Raw genomic sequence first — 20,235 nt, 5'->3', positions numbered from 1 at the left:
TAGAGGCAGACTTACAGGCTTCCCCAAACTTACTTGCTCATGAAAGCTTTTTTGAGCAGGAGATGGGGAGAGAGCCAGGCCCCCTTGGGGAGCAGTGCTCCTCGAAGACCCCTGGGGAATCCTGGACGAAGCTCTAAGCACAGCTTTCTATCACCGCGCTCTGGCTATGTAGCCGTCACAGCACCAAGCAAAGCAGCTGGAGGCACAATCTCCTTTAATTCTCAAGACTCCCGTCAGGTAAGTACTATGACTCCCATTTCACTAACAGGGAAAACCAAGGCTCAGAGAGGCCAAGTAACTTGCCCAAGGGCACACAGCTCACTCACGGGGTTAGGACCCAAACCCAGCTCAGGCAGACTCTATACCCTCAGCTCTCAGAGTGTGGTCTCCAGAGAAGCAGCACTGACACCACCTAGGAGCTTGTTAGAAATGCAGACTCAGGCCCCCCAGACCTCCCCCTGCACCTTCATTTTAACAAGGCCCCCAGGTGATCATGGGCACATTGAAGTGGAGTGCGGCTCTGAACTACAACACTCGCCACCTTCCTCCGTGATCTCTGGGGTCCCTTCTGACTTCACCGTGCGATTCGAGGTACTCGCTGTGAGCCCGGAGCTCCGGGGCTGCGACAGCAGAGCAGCATCCTCCCGGAGCATGTGTCTGCAAATTAGATACCAGTCTCCCCCTTTTCTCTTTCTCCCTCCTGACGCATATGGGTCACCCAAAGCGCACAAGTCATTAAGTTACTTGTCACACCACGCTACACTGGGATTTTTGCCAGCTAAGGAAAAACAAGCAAGGCATAAACGATCCAAGCGATTTCAAAGCAGTTCTTTCATGGGCTTGCCCCTCTGAGGCCCGCAGAGGAACTGCCCAGAAGTTAGAGAGAGAAAAGGCACAGGGGCACAGCCAGTCCGTCCCGCTGCCCCTCAGGGTCTCTCTCTGAACTCTCCAGCGCGCTGCCCGATCTAATGGAAATTCCAAGGTGATGGAGCCCCTGCCTCTTCCTGGGGAGTCTGCTGAGAAGCCAAAGTTTCCTTTAAAAGGCACTTCGGGGAGGGGAGTGCCACCACCCCCCCCATCCATCCCCTCCCCCCGCAGGCGATTGCCCAGCTGCAGCCTCAGGCAGGTGACTCACGAGACCCCATCTCCAGCGCCCCTTCTCCACACAGGCCTCTTTCACAGGCGTAGCTAACAAGCCAGCGCGACAGCCCCTCTAGGCTTTGCTTACACTCATTCTATCTGCTCCATTAACCGCTTTATCGACACTCCACTCCCGCGGGGCTCCAGGGAGTTCCCACCTCTTTCTGGTACCAGGTTTCTCCAGGCTGAAGGTGGGCCTTCCAGGGCAGGGACGCCCACTTCTGGCTCTCACCCACGGCTTTGGAATCATGTCCTGCGTTACCCCAGCGCTGGCCCGGCGCTCTGTCCACACCCCGGGGTCAGGCAGTGTCATCGGCCATCATGGGGATGCTCATTCAGCACAGAGGACACTCACACAGCACGGTAGTGGTCCCCTGTCCCAGATGTTCACCTCCAAATAATGAAAGACACAAAAGCCACCAGGGCACCAAGGGAGGCCAGGCTGTCGCCACTTTACCAAGGTCCCGCGTGGTGACACAAATCCTCTTTGAGGAGACGAGGACTCGGCTGCCCCCTTGCAAACTCATCCGAGGGGTGAAGAGAAGCAGAAAAGGAAACCAGGAGGAGGCTCTGAGTACTGGCTGTCCCCCAGGGAAGGGCCAGCAAGGTCTCCCTTTTGCATGGACAGGCTCTGCATTTCATGAACTCTTCCTCACGGCTTTGTTTAAATGCCTACGCGTTGCTTACAGCAAAAGCCTCTGCACCGGGGCCTCTGCACAATCCCGCTGGGATTAGGCCCTGCTGATACAAAAGGTACAATGAACTGGGTGTCCCAGCACGTGAGGCAACGTGCTGAAGGAGCATGAAGATGGCGGTGATCCGTGTCCCCTCCCGGCTGTGGTCCCTGAGGGCAAGGACCGCATCTTTGCGTCCCTTCAGCTCCCCACCCAGCAGGTGCTGGGGCCCTGTGTATGGGTGAAAGGGTAAGCAGTTCCTGGAGGAGTGAGAGTAACTTCTCCCTCTTGAGGTTTTCTTAAAACCCTACAGGAGCCAGATGGAGGCCCAGCCTCCAGCATGGGGCACCTCGGGCTTGGCATAATGAAGCCATAGGGTCCACCACGCCCACCCGAGGACTGGAACCTAAGGCTGGCTGAAAACGCCACCCTTGGCCCTGACCCAGCCAGCTTCTCTCTTACCACCCTATTTCTGCCATCACTGCACCTACCGCCAGGAATGTCACACGCCCCCCCATCTGCCCAGCAAATACCCACATGAGTCAAAGTGCGGCTCCAACGCTGCATGCTTCCCCATGCCTTCCAGCCACGCCAGGCACTCGAGTGTGTCATTCCAGGCCACACACGGCGACGACAAGTCTACCTTCTCCTCCTACCCTGTGGGCTCACTGAGGACAGGGATTGCTCTCTGTGGTCCCAGCACCCAACCAGTTCCCCATCCTCGGATATCCAACAGGTGTCTGTTGGATGTGTACGTCGGAATATGAAATATAGGCTAGAAACCAGCCCCTGTGCCTGGTACAAGGCTTGTCTTGGATGAGGGTCCCTGTAGAGGGGTCCAAACCTAAAGAAGGAAGGGGTGCTGCCAGTGTCCCCACCTTGGACGACGGTGGTGTCGGGGACCATTTATCTGCCTCCGTGATCAGAGCTGAGAACTCCCACCCCTCGGCTCATACACCCCGCCTCTGCTGAGTTCTGCAGACCTGACCCCTCTCGATCTGCTCCTCATCCCGTACAGCACTATGACTTCTGCCTAAATCTCTCTGCAATGGCTCCTACTTGCTCCGTCTTCACTTTTTTCTGCCCTGAAAAGCTTATTGAGCATGATGCTAAGAACTTTCCCAAATCACCTCAATGGCAGTTATCCCCCGACGCTGCCAGCAGTCATCTTCCAAAAACTGGAGCTGCTCAGAAACCGTCAAGGGCCCCCACTGCGACGTGGCGGGGTACAAAGGCCTTCAGGAGTCTAAGGCTCTGGGTCCAACAGGCTTGTTACAGGATGACTCACCTACCGCCCACATGCCTGGGGCCCCAACCTCAGCCAGCACCCACCTGCCCCTCGGCTGGGGGACGCTTCATCTTCTTCCCCAAAAGAGCACAGGCTCTGAGGCCAGGCTGCCCCAGCTCAAATTCCTGCTCTGCCAGTTCCCAGCTAGAAGTTGGGCAAGTATTTAACCTCTCTGTGTCTTACTCACATCTTTTATAAAATGGATATAACAACAATATTACCTACCACCTACTCTCAGCAGACAGTTACAAGGCTCAGCGAGGAAGCACTACCTCAGTGTCTACTCTACTATTATCCTGCAAAAGTCACACTTGCCCATCTTTAGTGCCTGCTTTGATCTGATGCTTTCCCTTTTTTTTTTTTTTTTTGGTGAAGAAGACTGGCCCTGTGCGAACATCCATTGACAATCGTCCTCTTTTTTTGCTTGAGGAAGATTCTCACTGAGCTAACATCTGTGCCAATCTTCCTCTATTTTTGTATGTGGGATGCCACGACAGCATGGCTTGCTGAGCGGTGTGCAGGTCTGCACCCAGGATTCAAACCCAAGAACCCCAGGCCACCAAAGCAGAGTACATGAACTTAACCACTATGCCACAGCACTGCCCCTGATGCTCTTCTCGAGTCTGACATTTAGAACTTAGCTGTTCCTCCTCCGTTCTTCCCAGTAGGAGCACAGCACTTCACACTCTCCCTCTCATTACAGGATAATTTCGTAGATTTTGATCCTCTCAATAGAATGGAAGCTCCCTGGAGGCAGGGTCCACATCTGGGTCAGTTGTAATTTCCTCCTGGGCCCAGCAGACGGGTTGCTCAAGCAACATCCTTCCAGCAACCAAATATTAAACCGAAGAATGGCTTCCTACCTGAGCTCAGAGGTCTCCTGAGTAGTTTTTTCATACATGTGATTAGTTTAATGAACACACATCTCAGGTACAGAGCTGAACCAGCTGGTATGGGATTGGCTCAGCTAAAAGGTTGGTCCATGAACTCAGCATGTACAATGGAATCAAAAGTCAGATATTTATAGCATGAGAGGAGATAAACCCAGGTGAGATCATAAGAGCTGGTATCTGGAAGGACAATCTAAATAACCTTCTTCATCCTTCTCTTCTAGCCGGAGACTCCATCAACGGGGCCTTTGCCGCACACGAGCCAAGCACAATGCTTTCACCAAATCCTATTCATGCTTTTATGAACCAATTCTGAAAAACCCCAGATAACTGATTTTCTCCATTTCACAAAGAAGGAATGCTCTTCAAAAAGCTAAGCATCTACTATAGTTACGCAAACAATAGTAATGGTATTTGCACAGCACTTTGCACTTAATCCTTAAAAGCCTGTAGGGAGAAACAGCATCCCCATCATGCCCATTTCACAGACAGGAAACACAGCCTCCAACGGCCGGCCGCAGTGACTTCTGCACAATTGCACAGCTTGTGTCAGGGCCAGAACACAGACTCTGGTCTCCAAATTCCAGGTCGTTCTCATCAGGTCCCATGTCACCAACAGAGGGGACCAGGTTTAGAAAACACACGGAGGCCCACGGCCTGCGTGGTCTGGGCAGTCTCTCAGAATCCACCACGCAAAAAAGTCAGCAGCCTCCTGTCCTCAAAGAAGGAGCAACAAGCAGACCTAAGTCCAGACAGTCATTTTTTTTTTTTAACTTTCTCTACTCGAAATAAGGTGCTGCATTTACAACGTTTATCCTCCATCCCTCATTAGAGGTCAGATCCCAAAATTTATCCTGTGGTTATAATTCAAGTTCTCTCTCAGAGATCATTTCAACAGCAAAATCTCATGCGGCACCGCTCTGCACCAGGCGCTCTCGTAAGCACTGTACATAGGTTTACACAGAGCACGTTCAGCGCTCACGACCCCGGGAGGAACGTACCGTACGGCCTCTCGCACACAGGCACACGTACACACACACACCAGGCACAGTTCTAGAGCCTGGGGTGCGTCAATGAACAAAACAAACCCTGCTCTTTTCCTGAGGTTAGATGGTAAAGATGAAGGAACTAGTTCAAGATCACGTAGCTAGTAAGGGCAGAGGCAGGATTGGAAACCAGGTGGTTTGGCTCCAGAGTCCATGTTCTTAACCCTTAATTCCTCCTGCCCGGGTGTCCTGACCTGTCCCAAGGCATCAACAGACTAGAAGGGCAGCAGGAAGGCAGCAGCCGCCTTTGTGGGCACATCTCCCCGTCGGGCAGAACGAGCAGGTCCGTCCATCCAGTCACCTGCTGCTGCAAGCTGAGTTCACGCCAGACTCTGGCCTCGCCCCAGAGCCAAGGATGCGGAGGACACAGCCCTGCCCTCAGGCTAGTGGGGAAAGACGGGCAAATACTTCCATTAGTATAATTGCAATCTGCCCTGAGCTGTCCCCAAGTGAGCCCAGCACAACCTGTGAATTGGGGTGACTGCCCTAACTGTGGTTTGGGGGGGCACTGTGAACCAGTCCGCCAACTGCCTCCCGGGCCAGCCCCAGTGCATTTCCCAGCCCTACCTCCTTTCGCTTAAAAAAAAAAAAAAAAAATCAAAGTAATTTGATTCAGCCCCAGCCCTGGCTGAGCACTGACTCCGTGCTAAATCTCCAAAGCCTAATTACTTACTACAGTGCATGGTAATCTCAGGAGTGTTTGTCTGCGCTCCCCCCTCGGACAGCCAATGAGCAGGACGCCGCGGTTGCTAGTAAGCGTTGCTCCAGGCACAGATGATGCTCTGATTTCTCAGGGAGCACTTTCAACGCACTGTGCCGTCTGCTTAGAATGTCCTTCCACTGCCACCCCCTACCCTTCGAGGCCAGGCTCAGATGTCATCTCCTCCAGGGAGGGCACCCTTGCCCTGAACCACTGCGCCCTTTCCTCCGCAGGTATTTGCTCTGTCATTTGAGCTCCTGCCTGTCTGCGCTCGCTGAGAGCCGAGCCTGGGTTCTCTCCAGCATCAGAGCCTAGAACAATGCGGGGCGAGGAGAGGCTCCACAGAGGCGCGTTGCATCTAATTTCTCAGGCAATTCCTATGAGACCCAGGCCTGCAGCCCTGCACTGTGCTCAGTTAGCACAGGGAGCTGCGGGCCCAGGACCTGCTCGCCACGCTCTCCCACCTGCCAGGGGAAGATGCACGGGGCAAAGCGCTCCCTGGCTTCCCAGCCACGCTGACTCTCTGTTCCTTCCCCAACGGGGACATCCACTGCTCTTTCAGAAGAAACCGTAAATTATTCTGGCACATTTATGTTTCTTCTTTTTTAGTAAAATGCTATGCTCTAATGGCCTCTTCAATAATGGACAATGTTTAATAAAAAAGTCCCTTTTCAAGCATTCGAATTTTCTGTGGAGTTGAATGGATCTCTTCCACCCAAGACAACACATGGCAACGCTTAACGATTTCCATTTTTAACTCCAGGAGGAGCGTTCCTCAGAGTTCAAGAGGAAGCCGAGTGGGCGCGCTCTGGATTGCGGGAGGCCCGCGTGGAGTCAGGAGCGGAGAATCTGGAAGTGGGGGGGTAGCAGATGGCCCGGTAAAAAGGAGAGACTGCTAGCAGATGGCCCCATAGTTTGCAGAAAGCAAAAAAAAAAAAACCAACAAAACTTCTGATTGCAAACAAATCGGTATTAGAAACATACCGAGAAGCAGGGCCCACACAGATGTGTGCTGCTCAAGGACAGGCACGCCCTGGTTCTCAGAAGGGTACAGAGCCTGGGAGGGAGGCTGCGAGTGGCAGGGGAAGTCCGCATCTCTAAATTGACTTTTTCTACCCCGTTGCTTAATAATGACGGCTAAGCCTCACAATTCAGACCGTCCAAATTAAAAGGCTCCACAGGAGATTTTTAGGGTGGTGAAACTATTCTGTACGATATTATAACGGTAGATACAGGTCATTTATACGTTTATCAAAACTCATGGGATGAATGACACAAAGTGGAAATCCTGACGTAAACTATAAACTTTAGTTAATAATAATGTATCAATACTGGGTCACCAATTGCAACAAAGGGACCACACCAATACAAGATGTTAAAAATAGGGGTAGGTGGGGCCGGTCCAGTGGTGTAGTGGTTAAGTTCACCCGCTCTGCTTCCTTGGCTTGGGGTTTGGATCCCAGGCACGGACCTACACACTGCTCACCAAGCCACGCTGTGGTGACATCCCACATACAAAGCAGAGGAAGACTGGCACAGATGTTAGCTCAGTGACAATCTTGCTCAAGCAAAACGAAGAAGATCGGCAACAAATGTTAGCTCAGGGCCCATCTTCCTCACCAAAAAAAATAAAATAATTTCCTAGTGAAATATTAAAAAAAAATGGGGGAGCATGGGTGGGGGAATAATACAGGAACTCTAATTTCTGCAAACCTAAAAATGCTCTAAAAAATAGTTAATTAAAAATGCACACATACACCTGGCTCTGCTTCTGGCTGGCTGGGTGACCGTGGGCTAGTTACTTAACCTCTCTGGATCTCCTTTTCTTCATTTGCAAAATGAAGTGCTAATAGCACCTACCTACAGGGTTGTTATGAGGAGCAAGTAAGTGACTCCACGGAAAGCCCTCGGAACGGCACCCAGTGCCAAGTACCTTGGTGTCAGCCAGGGCCACTATGATGACCGCAGCTACTCCGTGCTTGGTAGGTGTTAAATACTTACACATCATGTGGTGTAGGTCTTGCAGCAGCCCTGTGAGGCAGGGAGGAACTGCTGCCATCCTGATCTTATAAAAGAGAAAACCTGAAGCTTAGAGAGTTATGTAACTGGCCCAAGGTCACACGGCCAGCCAGTATGGGTGAGCTGGGACTCACGCCGCTCATCCGCCTTCCCCACATCAAACTGCCATCTCCAAGAAGGAAAGAGCTGGTGCTGGTGAGGAAAGGAGCCCTTTCTGGCTGCTGGAAACCTTTGCACGTATCCAGTGCAACCTCGTTTTGTTGAGAGAGAGAGAAGCCCTAAATGCCAGGCAGGATCTTGGCAGAGCCTACACTAGAATCCAGATCTTCAGCTCCCAAGCGCGTGCCCCCCTGTACAAGAAGCCCACCACAGCCCCCCCCAGAAGGCAAAGAGCGAGCACACTGATGACAGGCTGCTATCTTCCTTGGCCTCCATTTGGGATCCGATTGGTGGCTCTGTTAGCCTACCGCTGTCCCAAGGTGGCTGGTGACACTTTCTCCAAGAAGCCACTTGGCTCTCTGGCGGTTGCCATGCCCAGGAAACCCCCTCCCCAGGCTGGAACTCCTGCCCCTGCCGTCGGGGACAGTCACTGAACCAAGCTCTCCCTGCCCGGAGTCCTAAGTTCAATTCTTGCTTTTCCAACCCAGGATCAGCTTTTATGTAACATCTTGAAAACTTTGGAGGTGTGACTCCTCTCCCAAGCTTGCTGAAGTGGCGTCTGAACAGACGTTCGCTCAGAATCCAGACGCTTCATCTCGTCGCCAGTATCGCCTCACCTCCACGCCCACATGTCCTGATGTACTTTTTGCAGCTCTGGGTCCCCTCCTCCAAATCTCGCCTCCTCGTGCTTTCTGCATCTCTGCTCCCCACACAGGGGCAGCTACAGAGACCCCCCCACAGCAGGCACCTGCTCGACTGTCTCACCTCCTCCTAACCAGCCTCGACAACAACTCCTATGCACACGAGCCTGCCCCCACCAGACCCTGCCACCTCCTCTCCTCCCACTCTGGCCTTTACATCAGCCCCAGTACAGAAGAAAAAGCAAGGTTGACTAGGGCCAGGTTGACCACAGATCCCCCATTGGGTGCCTGCATTCAATTCCCATGCTCTTCTGAACGGCTGGGAACCACCTTCAACCTCCCTCTCTCTCAAACACCACTCTGCCAGCCCTCTCTTCCCAGCCTCCCATCTATGAACACTCATGGACCGACTGTTTACATCCTCCCCCCAAATCCCTCCATTGAAGCCCTAAGCCCCAATGCAATGGTATTTGAAGATGGGGCTCTGGGAGGCGATTCAGGTTAGCCGGGGTCATGAGGGTGTGGCTCTGATCTGATAAGATCATTAGCCTTATAAGAAGAGACACCTGGGAGCTCACTCCCACTCGCTCCCTCCCTGCCCGGTGAGGACACAGCAAGAGGACGGCAGTCTGCAAGCCAGTGAGAGAGTCCTCCCAGAAGCCGCCCACGCCGGCACCCTGATCTCGGACTTCCAGCCTCCGCAACTGGGAGAAACACGTTTCTGCTGTTTACGGACCTGGTCGACGGTATTTGTTACAACAGCCTGGGCTAAGACGCAGCCGCCAGGCCTCCCAAAGACATATGGGAAAAGCGGAAAACCAAACATGATGAAGCAAATCCGTCCAACAATGGGGGGAACCAAGCTCCTCTCTCTGTCTCTCTTCCTCTTTTAAACGTGGGGCACAGGAGGCTGGGGAACCTCCACACACAGGTGACATCATGGAGGACGGACCACTGACTTAGCCTCGAAGGTTGAGGAACGGGCAGTGTAAGAATGGGGGAAGCCACGCCCACCCAGCTAAAAAGCCGAAACGTAAAATAACACTTGCCAAGAGAGAAAAACCAAAGAGTTTTTCTTTTTAGAGACAAGTTCTACAGGGTACGCCATCCTCCAGCATCCCAAATCCTCGAAAGATAGAAAAAGCAGAACAAGGAATTTGTTTCCAGAAGAGAAAAGAAATAATGTCTGGCAAGATGTTTGCTTCTTAACTTGTTCTCATAAAATTTCATTGACAAATACTTTTTCTAGTACCTACTATACACAGGCATTGTACCATCTCTGGGTAAGCAGATAAGAAAACAATAACGAAAACGGAAGCTAAAGGCGTGTATGTGTGTATTACTCGATGGGTATTAACTCACTGACTTCTGACAACCCTATGAGGCGGATGCAGTCACCACCCCCTTAAAACCCTCATTTCACAGAAGGAAAAAGTGAAGCACACGCTGTGGTTTTAAAAAGCAAACAAGGCTTTCACCTGTCATATTCTAGTTGGGGGAGGCAAACAAACATAACAATAGATGGAACTGGTTCCTGCAAAGAACTCAAACAACAAAGCCAGGGACTCGGAAGGCTGCTTCGGGTTGGATGATCAGGGAGGGCGTGTGGGATGCTGCAATGACAAGAAGGAGCCCGCCACGGAAGACCTGCGGTAGCTGAGCAAGGTTCCCAGGAGCTCCAAAAGCCGGCCGCAGAACACATCCATCACTGGCTCTGATTGCAGGGCTGGGCTGGGCCCAGGAATCTGGATTTTTGCGAGCTCCCAGATGTGTCTCACCTGCAGGCCAGGGGTGAGAAGCAGCAGGTCCCACCCTCCGCTGTCTTCAAACTCTCCAGGTGCCCCACCGAGACACTTGTGGAAACTCTCTGGTTCCTGACACGGACTGAAGGTTTGTGTCTTCCCAAAATTCCTATGTTGGAGTCCTAACCCCCTAACGTGATGGATTTGGAGGTTGGGACTTTGGGAAGTGGTTAGGTTTAGATGAGGTCGTGAGGGTGGGCTCCCCATGATGGGATTAGTGCCCTCATACGAAGAGGAAGAGAGACCACAGGGCATGCTCTCTCTCCCCACCGTGTGAACACACACAGGGAGAAGGTGGCCATCTGCAAGCCAGGAAGCGGGCCCTCACCAGGAACTGAACGCGCCAACACCTTGATCCTGGACTTCCAGCCTCCAGAACTGTGAGAAATGAGTGTCAGCTGTCTAAGCCCCCAGTCTATGGTATTGGTTACAGCAGCCAGAGCTGAGATGGCTCCCAAGGGCCTCAGAGTCACTGCCTCTCACTCCTATTTCACGCATTATGCCTAGAGGGACCCACTTGCCACTTTTAGTGCTTGTTCTGCACAGACCTTGAAACAAAAATCTAAGGCCTAGAGGCCCAGATCTCTGGGGGAAGAGAAATTAACAATTTTTTTCATAGATCTCAGTGGTCAAAAATGAAGCAGATTTTTTTTTTCAAGCTTCCCTACATTTAAACAGAAACCAAACTGGTTTTCAGGCAATGTTAAACCACGTCTTGGCCCTCGTTCAACAGTCAAATGCTTACGGAACACCTACCAAGTGCGGGGCAGGGTTCTAGCTCATTCTTCCCAGCCTTTGGTGTCCATCCAAGAATCGCCAGGGACCTCATTAGCATGCAGATTCTAAGTCACAGTAGGTCTGGGGTGGGCCTGAGACTCTGCATTCCTAACAAGCTCCCAGGTGATGCCGACCACACAGAGTAGCAGGGCTCTCGCCTAGCAAGCATCAACTCTGGCTTCATCTTGGAATCGCCCAAAGAGTTGTTTTTAAAAGGTACTGATTTCTGGGCCCCACCCCAGACCAGTGAAATCAGACACTCCAAGGGTGCGGCCTGGGCATTTCAAAAGCTCTTCAGTGATTTGAATGTGCGGCCAGGGTTAAAAATCACTCTTCTGGGCATACAGCAGCAAGCGAGGCAGCCCTTAAGAGGAGAGAGATGACAAAGAAGCAAACTATTTTGGATGGAGATGCATGTCATAAAAACAAGATAGGGTAACGTGACGGGGGTTGGGGGGAGGCACCGAAGCTGCAACAGAAGCGAGAGAGAACGACCACCAAGATCTGGGGAAACAGCCCAGCACAGCAAAGAGCCCACATACGGAGTCTTAAAGGATGACTATGGCAGGGTCCCATCTGTAGTTTTAGAAAATGAAGCTTCGGGGGCTGGCCCCATGGCCGAGTGGTCAAGTTCACGCGCTCCACTGCAGGCGGCCCAGTGTTTCGTTGGCTCGAATCCTGGGCGCGGACGTGGCACTGCTCATCAAACCACGCTGAGGCAGCGTCCCACATGCCACAACTGGAAGGACCCACAACTAAAATATATAACTATGTACCGGGGGGCTTTGGGGAGAAAAAGGAAAAAATAAAATCCTTAACAAGAAGCACAGGGTGTTATTTGTTAAAAAAAAACCCCAAAGAAAATGAAGTTTCTCCTCTCGCAGGTGAAAAGGAGTGTGTGGAGGGCACAGACAGCAAGACGCAGGCCCTCCCCCGAAGTCCTTATGAAGACCTGCGCCAACATCCGTTGAACGCCCACTGCGGGTGGGCGCCCCAGCTCTGGGCGCTCTGACACAGCAGGAAAGTCTTAAAGCTCCATCTTCCCGCATCCCCAGAAGACCTCATCTGGTAGATCAGGATGGGGGGCCCTGTAGCTGGTGGAGATGGACGCAGGGCGGGAGCCTGGGAGGATGCGAGAACCCCTGTGGTGCTTTATGGGCAACTCCTCTGTGTAGGAAAGAGGGCAGCCGTTGGACACCACCCTCTGTCACACTCCTGAAACTTGAACTAACTGGGAGAGAGTTGGGTCCACCTTTAACACAGCAGCAGCTCCAGGACGGGGCCCTCTGGTGAACAGCTAGAAAGAACCGAGTGCCTGCTCCCCAAATTCCCAAGCTGGCCGACTGCAGGTGGAGTTCTGGTGCTGGAGGAGGCTACAGCCCCCACCCTCCAGAGGGGGACCCTGTGACCCGGGTCCAGGCCAGTCCGGACCCACAGGCCCCTGGCCCGAGCGAGTGCCTTAAGGAGGTCATGTGACCCAGGCCAACAGAACCCGGGGTCTTCTCTACAAGCACCTCAGCCACAGGGGCTCTTTCAAGCATTTCTGGGTCTGGGAAGACACAGAGCTGGAGCTTGGGACCACCTTCCCACGCTGGAGGACAGCTGAGTCCTGAGACAGAGAGAAACTGAGTTAAGACTCTTCTCAACCTCTGATCTCACAGTTGACCGAGCCAATAAATTCCCTTTTTTTGCTAACCCCAGCCTGGGGAGGTTTTCTGTCTTTGCAGAAGAGGCCTGCCTCATCTAGGCTCCAAGACTACACAGCACCACATCAGACCCGCTCACCCTCCTCCGAGACCGGAAGTGGCTCCCATGGGGCTGCTGACCGGGGGACTTCTGCATCCTTCTTTGTCACCAAATCTTCCCTGTGTTGGGATCCTGTCTTCCCTACCCAATTGTGAGCCACTCGAGGACAATGGCTGCCTCTTAGACTTGCTAATACTCCCCACCAAGTGCCCACCAGACATGCAACAGCCGGTGCACGTCATACTTGTGAAACGGAAAGGGGGCTGGGTATTCTTGTGGCCCCAAGAGGAGGCGTCAGCCCCACCTAGGCTGGGAGGAGGGCTGGGGCAGGTGCAGTGGAGTGGGGTGAGCATGGGATCTGGAGCCAGGTGACCCAGGGATGCTCCTGCCAGCCAAGAAACTCGCACTCCTCATCTTTGCAAAAACACTGTAAGGCTTAAAGTGCTTAATATTCAAAATGTATTTTCATTCCATCATTTGACCAATATTTACTGAGTCTTTTCTCTGTGCAGCGCCCTGTTTTGGAAATAGTCAACACAAAGCATAATGCAAATGTTAATTATTGCTAAAGATATTGCCGATTTCCCTCTGTACGGAAGACAAGGCCAGGTCCTCCTGCCAAACAGGACTGACTGCTCCATAGTTAGTGAAATGATGTTTAATCAGTACACTGAGTTACAGGGGCAACAATGGAGCACAGGAGAAGTCTAAGAAACCGGGCCCTGTGAAAGCCGATGTGTCCAGACTACACGTGACAGGGAGAGGGCACAGCCAGCCCAAGGTGAGAGTGCCAGGGAGCTGGAAACCAGTCAGAAATGCACTAACCCTGGTTCTTTACCCGGAGTAGTTACGCGTTTCCCACGTGGACAGTGCTAATTCTGGCATCTCAGGTCCCTGGAGCGACAGGATGGGCCCCAACATCAGTCCCCGGCCTTGCACGTGTCCATGTGTCCGTCCAGTACACACGTCTGCCACTTTGGGCTGAAGAAAGATGGACTGGGGGAGGTTAAAGGACAGGACAGGCACCGCCACCTGCTGGGTCACCGGGACAGATGGGAGTTCAGAGTTCAAAGGGAATCCCAGTTGCCTCTCTGCAAGCCTGTGCTCCTCTATCCTGCGTGTCCCCAAAGGGCTTCTCAGAGGCATCCTGAGGGCCGGGAAGCTGGTGGTCTGGAGGGAAGGCCCCGGCCTTCTTAAGCACATGGAACCACCTGAATATTTCAGTCACACAGGCCCACGTTCCAATGCCAGCTTCACCACTTACAAGCTTTGTGACTGAGCAACTTGGGTCTCCCCCCTCCATCTCTCCTGACCTGTCAAACGCGGGTAAGACCTGCATGTGAGAACAAGACACGTGACGATTATCGTCTAAACCTTTCCTTTGCTCTGGGTCTCCATTTCCTTTTACGCACAGCCCCACAGAGTCCTGCCAGATTCTTTCAACAACCCCGGAGCAGCAAGTACAATCCTGCCCATTTTACAGGTGAGAAAATAGAGACCTAAAAAAGATTATGTGACTTGCCTGGCAACTCGGTGGAAAAGCCAAGTGGTTCCCACTTATAGTAAGACTTCATAGTTCCCAAAGGGCCTTCCAATACATCATCCCATGGGATCCTTCTCACCAACACACCCCAGTGCTGGAGCCAGAGCGGAAGCCCAGGACTGCCCTGTCCGAGGCCTGGGCAGCTTCCAGTTGCCTCCCTGCTTGCTGGTACTCCCTCCCAAGAATCTTCTTCACCTATTTAAGCAAAACCTGCCTCTGGCAGAAGAACGGATAAGATGTCATGTCTGGGTCATGGCAGCCTCTGACCCCCTAGAAGAGACTGAAGAGGAACATTAAAACTGCCTCCCGGGGCAAGCAGATGTATCTCCCCATCTGGAAGGACACCAAGAGCTCCCACTCCAGAGAAGGGGCCCCCGCACCCTAAGTGTCCCACCCTACAGCTGCCCAGCATGGTCCAACCTCAGGGGGTCATGCCAAAGTGCCACCTGCCAGAGCATCCGGATTTGCTGCCCCTGGAAGCTCCATCCAGTGGGCACAGTGAGCAAAAGGGGAAAAGAACAAAGACACCTGGGCGAACCAAATCAAGACAGCGGGGAAAACTGAGCATTTAGGAGCACTGTGAGAACACAAAATGCAATTTTAAAACTCCTGAATGTGACCTTTTCAGTTGTGGGATAAAGAAAGTATGTGAGTTGCTTAGCAGCACAATGAAGGTCTGTACATCACCCTTCAACGCTTGCAGGTTCATAAGACCACCTTTCTCGGCTCCAGCTGTAATAGGCCACAGAAGCACCATTGCCAGGCCAAATGCCTGGGGTGGGGGCACGGGGAGAATCTATTTCTTTACCAGGATCTGTGCAATTCTTAGCTGTCTGCGTCCCGTTCACTGGTGCCATCAGCCTTCGACTTCTCCACGGGTCTGGTAGAACATGTTTGCTGGCAGAAGCTGTTCCGTGCCCTGGATTGGAAAACAAATCGGACACCATTAGGTCAGTGTGGTGCCTGCAGCCTCACAGTGACCTTACGTATCTGTATGCGGCTATGTCAGCGACAGCCCTGTTTGACTACAGAGCCACCTGTAGGGAGCATACAGTGATGGAAGCACACTATCACCTGCTCACATATACTAATCTGTCTCCTACATCTAGTTAATTGTTTCCAGTCCCATACGGGTGATCAGACCTTGGCCGAGAACGCTCCGGTCTCTGCCCTCACAGGTGCAAGAAAGAGTTTAGACAGGTGACCATTAAATTCTGGCCCAGTAAACATGCTCGGGTGTCCCTATGCTGGAGGAGCCACAAATGGCTAGTAAGTCAGCAAGCAGAGGGAGAAGGTTCACGGATCTGGCCCATAGCTTCTCACCCTTAAACATGCAAAGAAATCACCCTCAGATTTTGTCAAAATGCAGATTCTGATTCAGTAGGTTTGGGGTGGGACCTGGGCCCTGTACTAACAAACTCCCTGATGATGCTGATTCTGCTGGTCCACAGGCCATACAGGGTAACAAGGGGGATCACTGGTGTGGATGCCAGTGACCAGACGCAGCTTAACTCCTAAAGGTAATTCCTGATCCAGCAAAGAAAAATGATTCTCACTTTAAGACCTTTAAAGTATTCATTTACCTCCTTCATTCACCTGATGCGCACACTGCTTCAGCAGGATAATAATACCTCTGCCATAATGGTGACATCTAAGAGCCTCTGGGATTTTATTATTTCTGGTGTGTAATTGGGAGAAAAGCACACTAACTTGCCCAATTGCAAAGCACCAGGCGTTAAGATATTCAAATAACCTTTCTGGGTTTCTGTTGGAAAGAGTCACTGTTTGACCCTATACCTTCAAATCACAAAGTTTGGGTTTATGCATGGCCGTGTTTTTTTAAGAGTTTAATCACATTCCACCTAATTTTTAGGAACCTCTGTAAACTGTCCCTTTCTAACTGCTCAGGAAGGTACGACCCGCTTTATAAACCGCATGTCCAGGTTCCTACATCACCTGCATTTCTTTCATTTTTAAAATGTGAAAAGTAAGCCTAAAAGGTCGGCAACATCCGACTACAATGGGACCGTTAGCCAAGTGGATGTCTTCTGAAGCTCCTACATGGGCTCACAGGCCCCACTCCACCCCCAAACAGATATTTCTTTTGTGAGTTTCTCCTTCTCTCCACCTCCAATCTGCATATCCTAAGAGGCTCCCCAAATCTCTGGGTCTCTTCTCGGATGGGGTGTCGACTGTGGCTCCAGACCCCGGCGCTCCCCTCCCGCGGGGATTAAGAGTTGAGAGAAGCGACGCTCAAACATGGCAGCAACCTCCCGAGGAGACAGCCCGCCCCATCGCTTTTGGGGTTTGGAGAGCAGACGTCAGGACACCCGGGGCGCCCCTGTGGAACAGGGCAGGGGCGAGGGCAGAGCTGAGAAGCGGCTCCCAGTCTCTGAATCTGGGTTTTCGAGGGACGCGGAACACAAGCCTCTCCGCTCCGCAGAAAAGGAAAACGAATCAGTTTCAACCGCCCCAGGCCAAGAAAACCCACACCTGGACTCCGCCGCTGCGCTGCCCATTCCCCGTGCACCCTAGGGACGGAACTCTGCGCGGAGTGGCCAGCGTTCAGGCTTTCGTCTTAGTAACACAGATAGGCAGCCGCGTCCTGAGCCCCCGGGGGCTGCGCGCAGCTCAGGGGAGCCGGCCCCACAGCGCACAGGATCGACCTCAGCCCTCCTGGGTGCGCTCTACCTGCTCAGTGGGGAGGCGACTGAATGAACCCTTGGGACCAACCTGACGGAGAAGGAAGGGCAGACATCTCGGAGCTGCCCCGAGGCTTCCCAGCCCAAGCCCCCCAACTCCCGGGAAGGGTCCGCACCGGCACCTACCCGAGCTGCCGAAGAGGCCGGATGCACAGCACACCAGGGCCAGCACCGCGCACACGAAGCCAACTTGCTGCGGCAGCATCTCTCGCCTCCTGCGAACTTTGCGCGGCCGGAGGCGCCCGCGGAGCGCCATCCTGGAGCGCCTGGGTGCGTCCCTGGGAGAGGATGGGGAGCTTCAGGGGCCGGAGTGCTGTCTGTGGCCGAGTGGCGCTGGGGCTGGAGCGGGCGACGCGAGGCTCAGAGGTGAGGGGCTCCAGGCCAAAGCTTCATGGCCCGCGGGCAAGGTCAGCTGGGAAGCCGCGAGGGGAGAGGGGAGGTGGGGGCGCGCGGCACCGCGGAGGCTCAGAGTCCCGCGCGCGGCGTGCGCGCTCCGCGCACCATGGCTCCTTGGCGAGTAGGCGACGCCGGCACGGTGGCGCTGGTGGCCCTGGCTCGCAGGGCTGGCGTAGTCCGGGCGCTGGAGTCGCTACTTGCCCGCTCAGCCTCGGCTCGCTCGCCCGGCCGCAGCCCTGGCAGCAGCGTCCGGGGGCGCCCGCTGGGAGCACTTAGTGCGCCCCCGCGCCCCGCGCAGCCGCTCCCGCTCGCACCATCCTCCCCCTCCAAGTTTGCAGCGGCTGCCCTCCAGCGATGCTTCCCGGCGAGCTGAGACCGGGCGGCGCAGTGCGGGCAGCGGGCAGGCAGGCTGGACGCGCGGGACCCTCGCCACCTAGACGTCGGCCCTCCTGGGGGCGAGCTCTCCCCGGGAACTTTCTCTCCGGCTGCCGGCGCCTGCGTCTGCGAGGCCGTGGCGCCTCCCGCCCGCAGCTCACGCCTCCCTTCTCCTCCCCTCCCGCCCGCCTCCCACCCCCCTCCCGAGCACGTGTACTCCTCCCCTAGGGCGCACTCGCCGGTGCGCTCCTCCCTTCCCCCGTGAGGCTCAACTACTGACCAACATAATCGCCCTCGTTCTCCCTTTTTCTCTCCTTCCTCCCCTGCGGAGCCGAAACAAAACCCGCCCCCCTACCCTCGGAGGCTGCTGCCGAGAGGAATAGGTTATGGCACCGCAGGGGCATTCGGAACAAGGGTTTCTGGAGCGCAGCCGCTCTTGTCTGGCTCCCCACGACCCCCGAGGCGACCCGAGGCCCCCATGCCACCACCCCCCTGGAGCGGGAGATGCAGGAGAAGATTAATTGCTCAAGCAGAGCTAACAAACAGGCTTGCACCGAGCCCACAAGCGCCCGCGCCCGCCGGACCGGCTCCTGCAGGGCTCCCGGGGCGGGCGGGGGAGCCGGCGGCCGGGGCGCGACGCCGACCTGCACCGCGCTCTGGCCGAGCGGGGAGAGAAACCCCAGAGTTCTGCGGCTGAGACTTGAGCTTTTGATGTTGTGGAGGCTTGCAGCTTCACAGGGCTCTCTGGTGTTTGTGTTGTTTTGTTTTTCCTCCTTGTCTCTGATCGGCTCTCTAGTGTAAACCGCTTTCAAAATGGGGCAGGAGAGAGAAGTGCACAAGAGCGGCAGAGGAGGTATAATCTAGGGGCCAGCAGGTGTGGGGACCTGCAGCGGAAGGGCCTCAAGCCCAGAGGGTTGGTGGCTACCCCTGGGACTGCCTGGCTACCCTGGCCTGCTAGGGGTTAAGGCCACCTAGAATCCTTTTTGGAACCAGGCCAGCTCTGTTTAATTACATAAATACACACCCACCGCGTGAGGGACCTGTGCCAAGTAGCAAACCAAGTACAAAACAAAACAACCAAAAAAATGTGCAAGATTCAGTCCCTGCTTTCAAGGAACCCTAAATCGAAGGGGAGCCAGGCCCCTAGAGAAAGACCCGTTTAGTAGGGGCAGTTCTAAAAGTCACAGTTTTGCAGAATGTGCATTATTCCCTCCCTAAACAAAATGTGGGCCACAGCAACAGGATCATTGCCCGGGAACTTGCAAGAAATTCAGGCTCTAAGGTTCCAGCCAAGACCTACTGAGTCAGAATGTGCATTTTTACACAGACCTCCTGGAGATTCCTGTACACATTGGAGTATGAGAAACACAGCCCAGTGCATCTCGCTGGTCACCATCTGCATGGTTCCTCTTGGACTGAGTAAGCAGGGACAACTTTGCTTGTGTCAGCCTGGCATGGTGACACAGGGAAGAGGTACCTGGCGGGCCAGGGCAGAGAGAAGATTCACTGATTAGTTTCAGCAGCCCCATTTCTGTCCCCACAAAGATACTGAAGGCATGAACACAAGGCTAATTGCAGTGGAAACCCCTAGAGGAAATGAAATGGAAAAGGGTGGGGTTGACCAGGTATGGAACAGCCCAGGCTTCTGTTTTGTCTCTAGAGATGGCCTTTCCATTGAGGCTCACCGTCCACCTCGGTGACCTATACTGAGCATGCCTGCCAGGGATGGAAAAGCCACTTTTTATACCTTTGCAGAATTTTCTTCTCATTGATTAGCCTGTACAAGGATGCATTTATCAATAGCAAGTAGAAGACCATAGTTGCTTAAGTCTTAAGTATCTCACTTGGAAAGCTAGCCAAGGGCCCTTGGCATCATATTTAAGCCAAAGGAAAAAGTTACAGTGATCCTGCTGGATGCTGTGGTCCTGCCGGTGAGACAGCATGAGGCTCACGCTGGTGAAAGCAACTCCAAGGAGCAAAATGGCATCTTGTTACTAGGATTTAATATTTCCGTAAACTTCTTGTCCATGGAGCTCACCTAGGGCTGGTGAAAGTAAAAATTTCTGAGTCCAAAACAGGATGGAAGGAGTTATCAGGTGTCTGTCTTTGAACATTTAGCCAGCTTTTTAGTAGAATGCTTCTTTTCTGTGACATCTTTCATTTGCTCTCAGTTACTAGTTAGAACGCTTGGAATAATTTCACATGCACAAATGGAGTGCTTTTATTTGACAGTTTAAAAAGCAATTCTTTGCTTCCTTGAAATAGTGCCCATTACCAGATAGCCTGGCTGCAGCCCTCATGACTCACCCCGCACAAGAGAGAATGCGGTTTTATGTG

The 20,235-nt window shown here is 53.4% G+C and overlaps 1 protein-coding gene across 3 annotated transcripts in view; it reads right to left on the bottom strand.

Moving 5' to 3' along the window:
• Positions 1-18,028, bottom strand: part of SLC24A4 (solute carrier family 24 member 4) — a 156,657-nt gene extending 138,629 nt beyond the window's left edge. The window contains exons 1-2 of one of the 3 annotated variants that reach the window (XM_014832090.3): positions 17,254-18,028; positions 15,234-15,344 (exon numbers count right to left, since the gene is read on the bottom strand). In XM_014832090.3, the coding sequence (XP_014687576.2) occupies positions 15,234-15,344; positions 17,254-17,383 (241 nt within the window). In that variant the 5' untranslated portion in view covers positions 17,384-18,028. Of the gene's footprint in view, positions 1-5,232; positions 5,301-15,233; positions 15,345-17,253 lie in introns of those variants that run through there. The other 2 variants (XM_014832091.3, XM_070514213.1) reach the window with 2 other exon arrangements.
• Between the last annotated feature and the right edge of the window lie 2,207 nt (positions 18,029-20,235).

Source organism: Equus asinus, chromosome 7 (genome assembly GCF_041296235.1).
Source record: "Equus asinus isolate D_3611 breed Donkey chromosome 7, EquAss-T2T_v2, whole genome shotgun sequence".
Taxonomy (NCBI): domain Eukaryota; kingdom Metazoa; phylum Chordata; class Mammalia; order Perissodactyla; family Equidae; genus Equus; species Equus asinus.
This window is presented reverse-complemented; position numbering and strand designations above follow the sequence as displayed.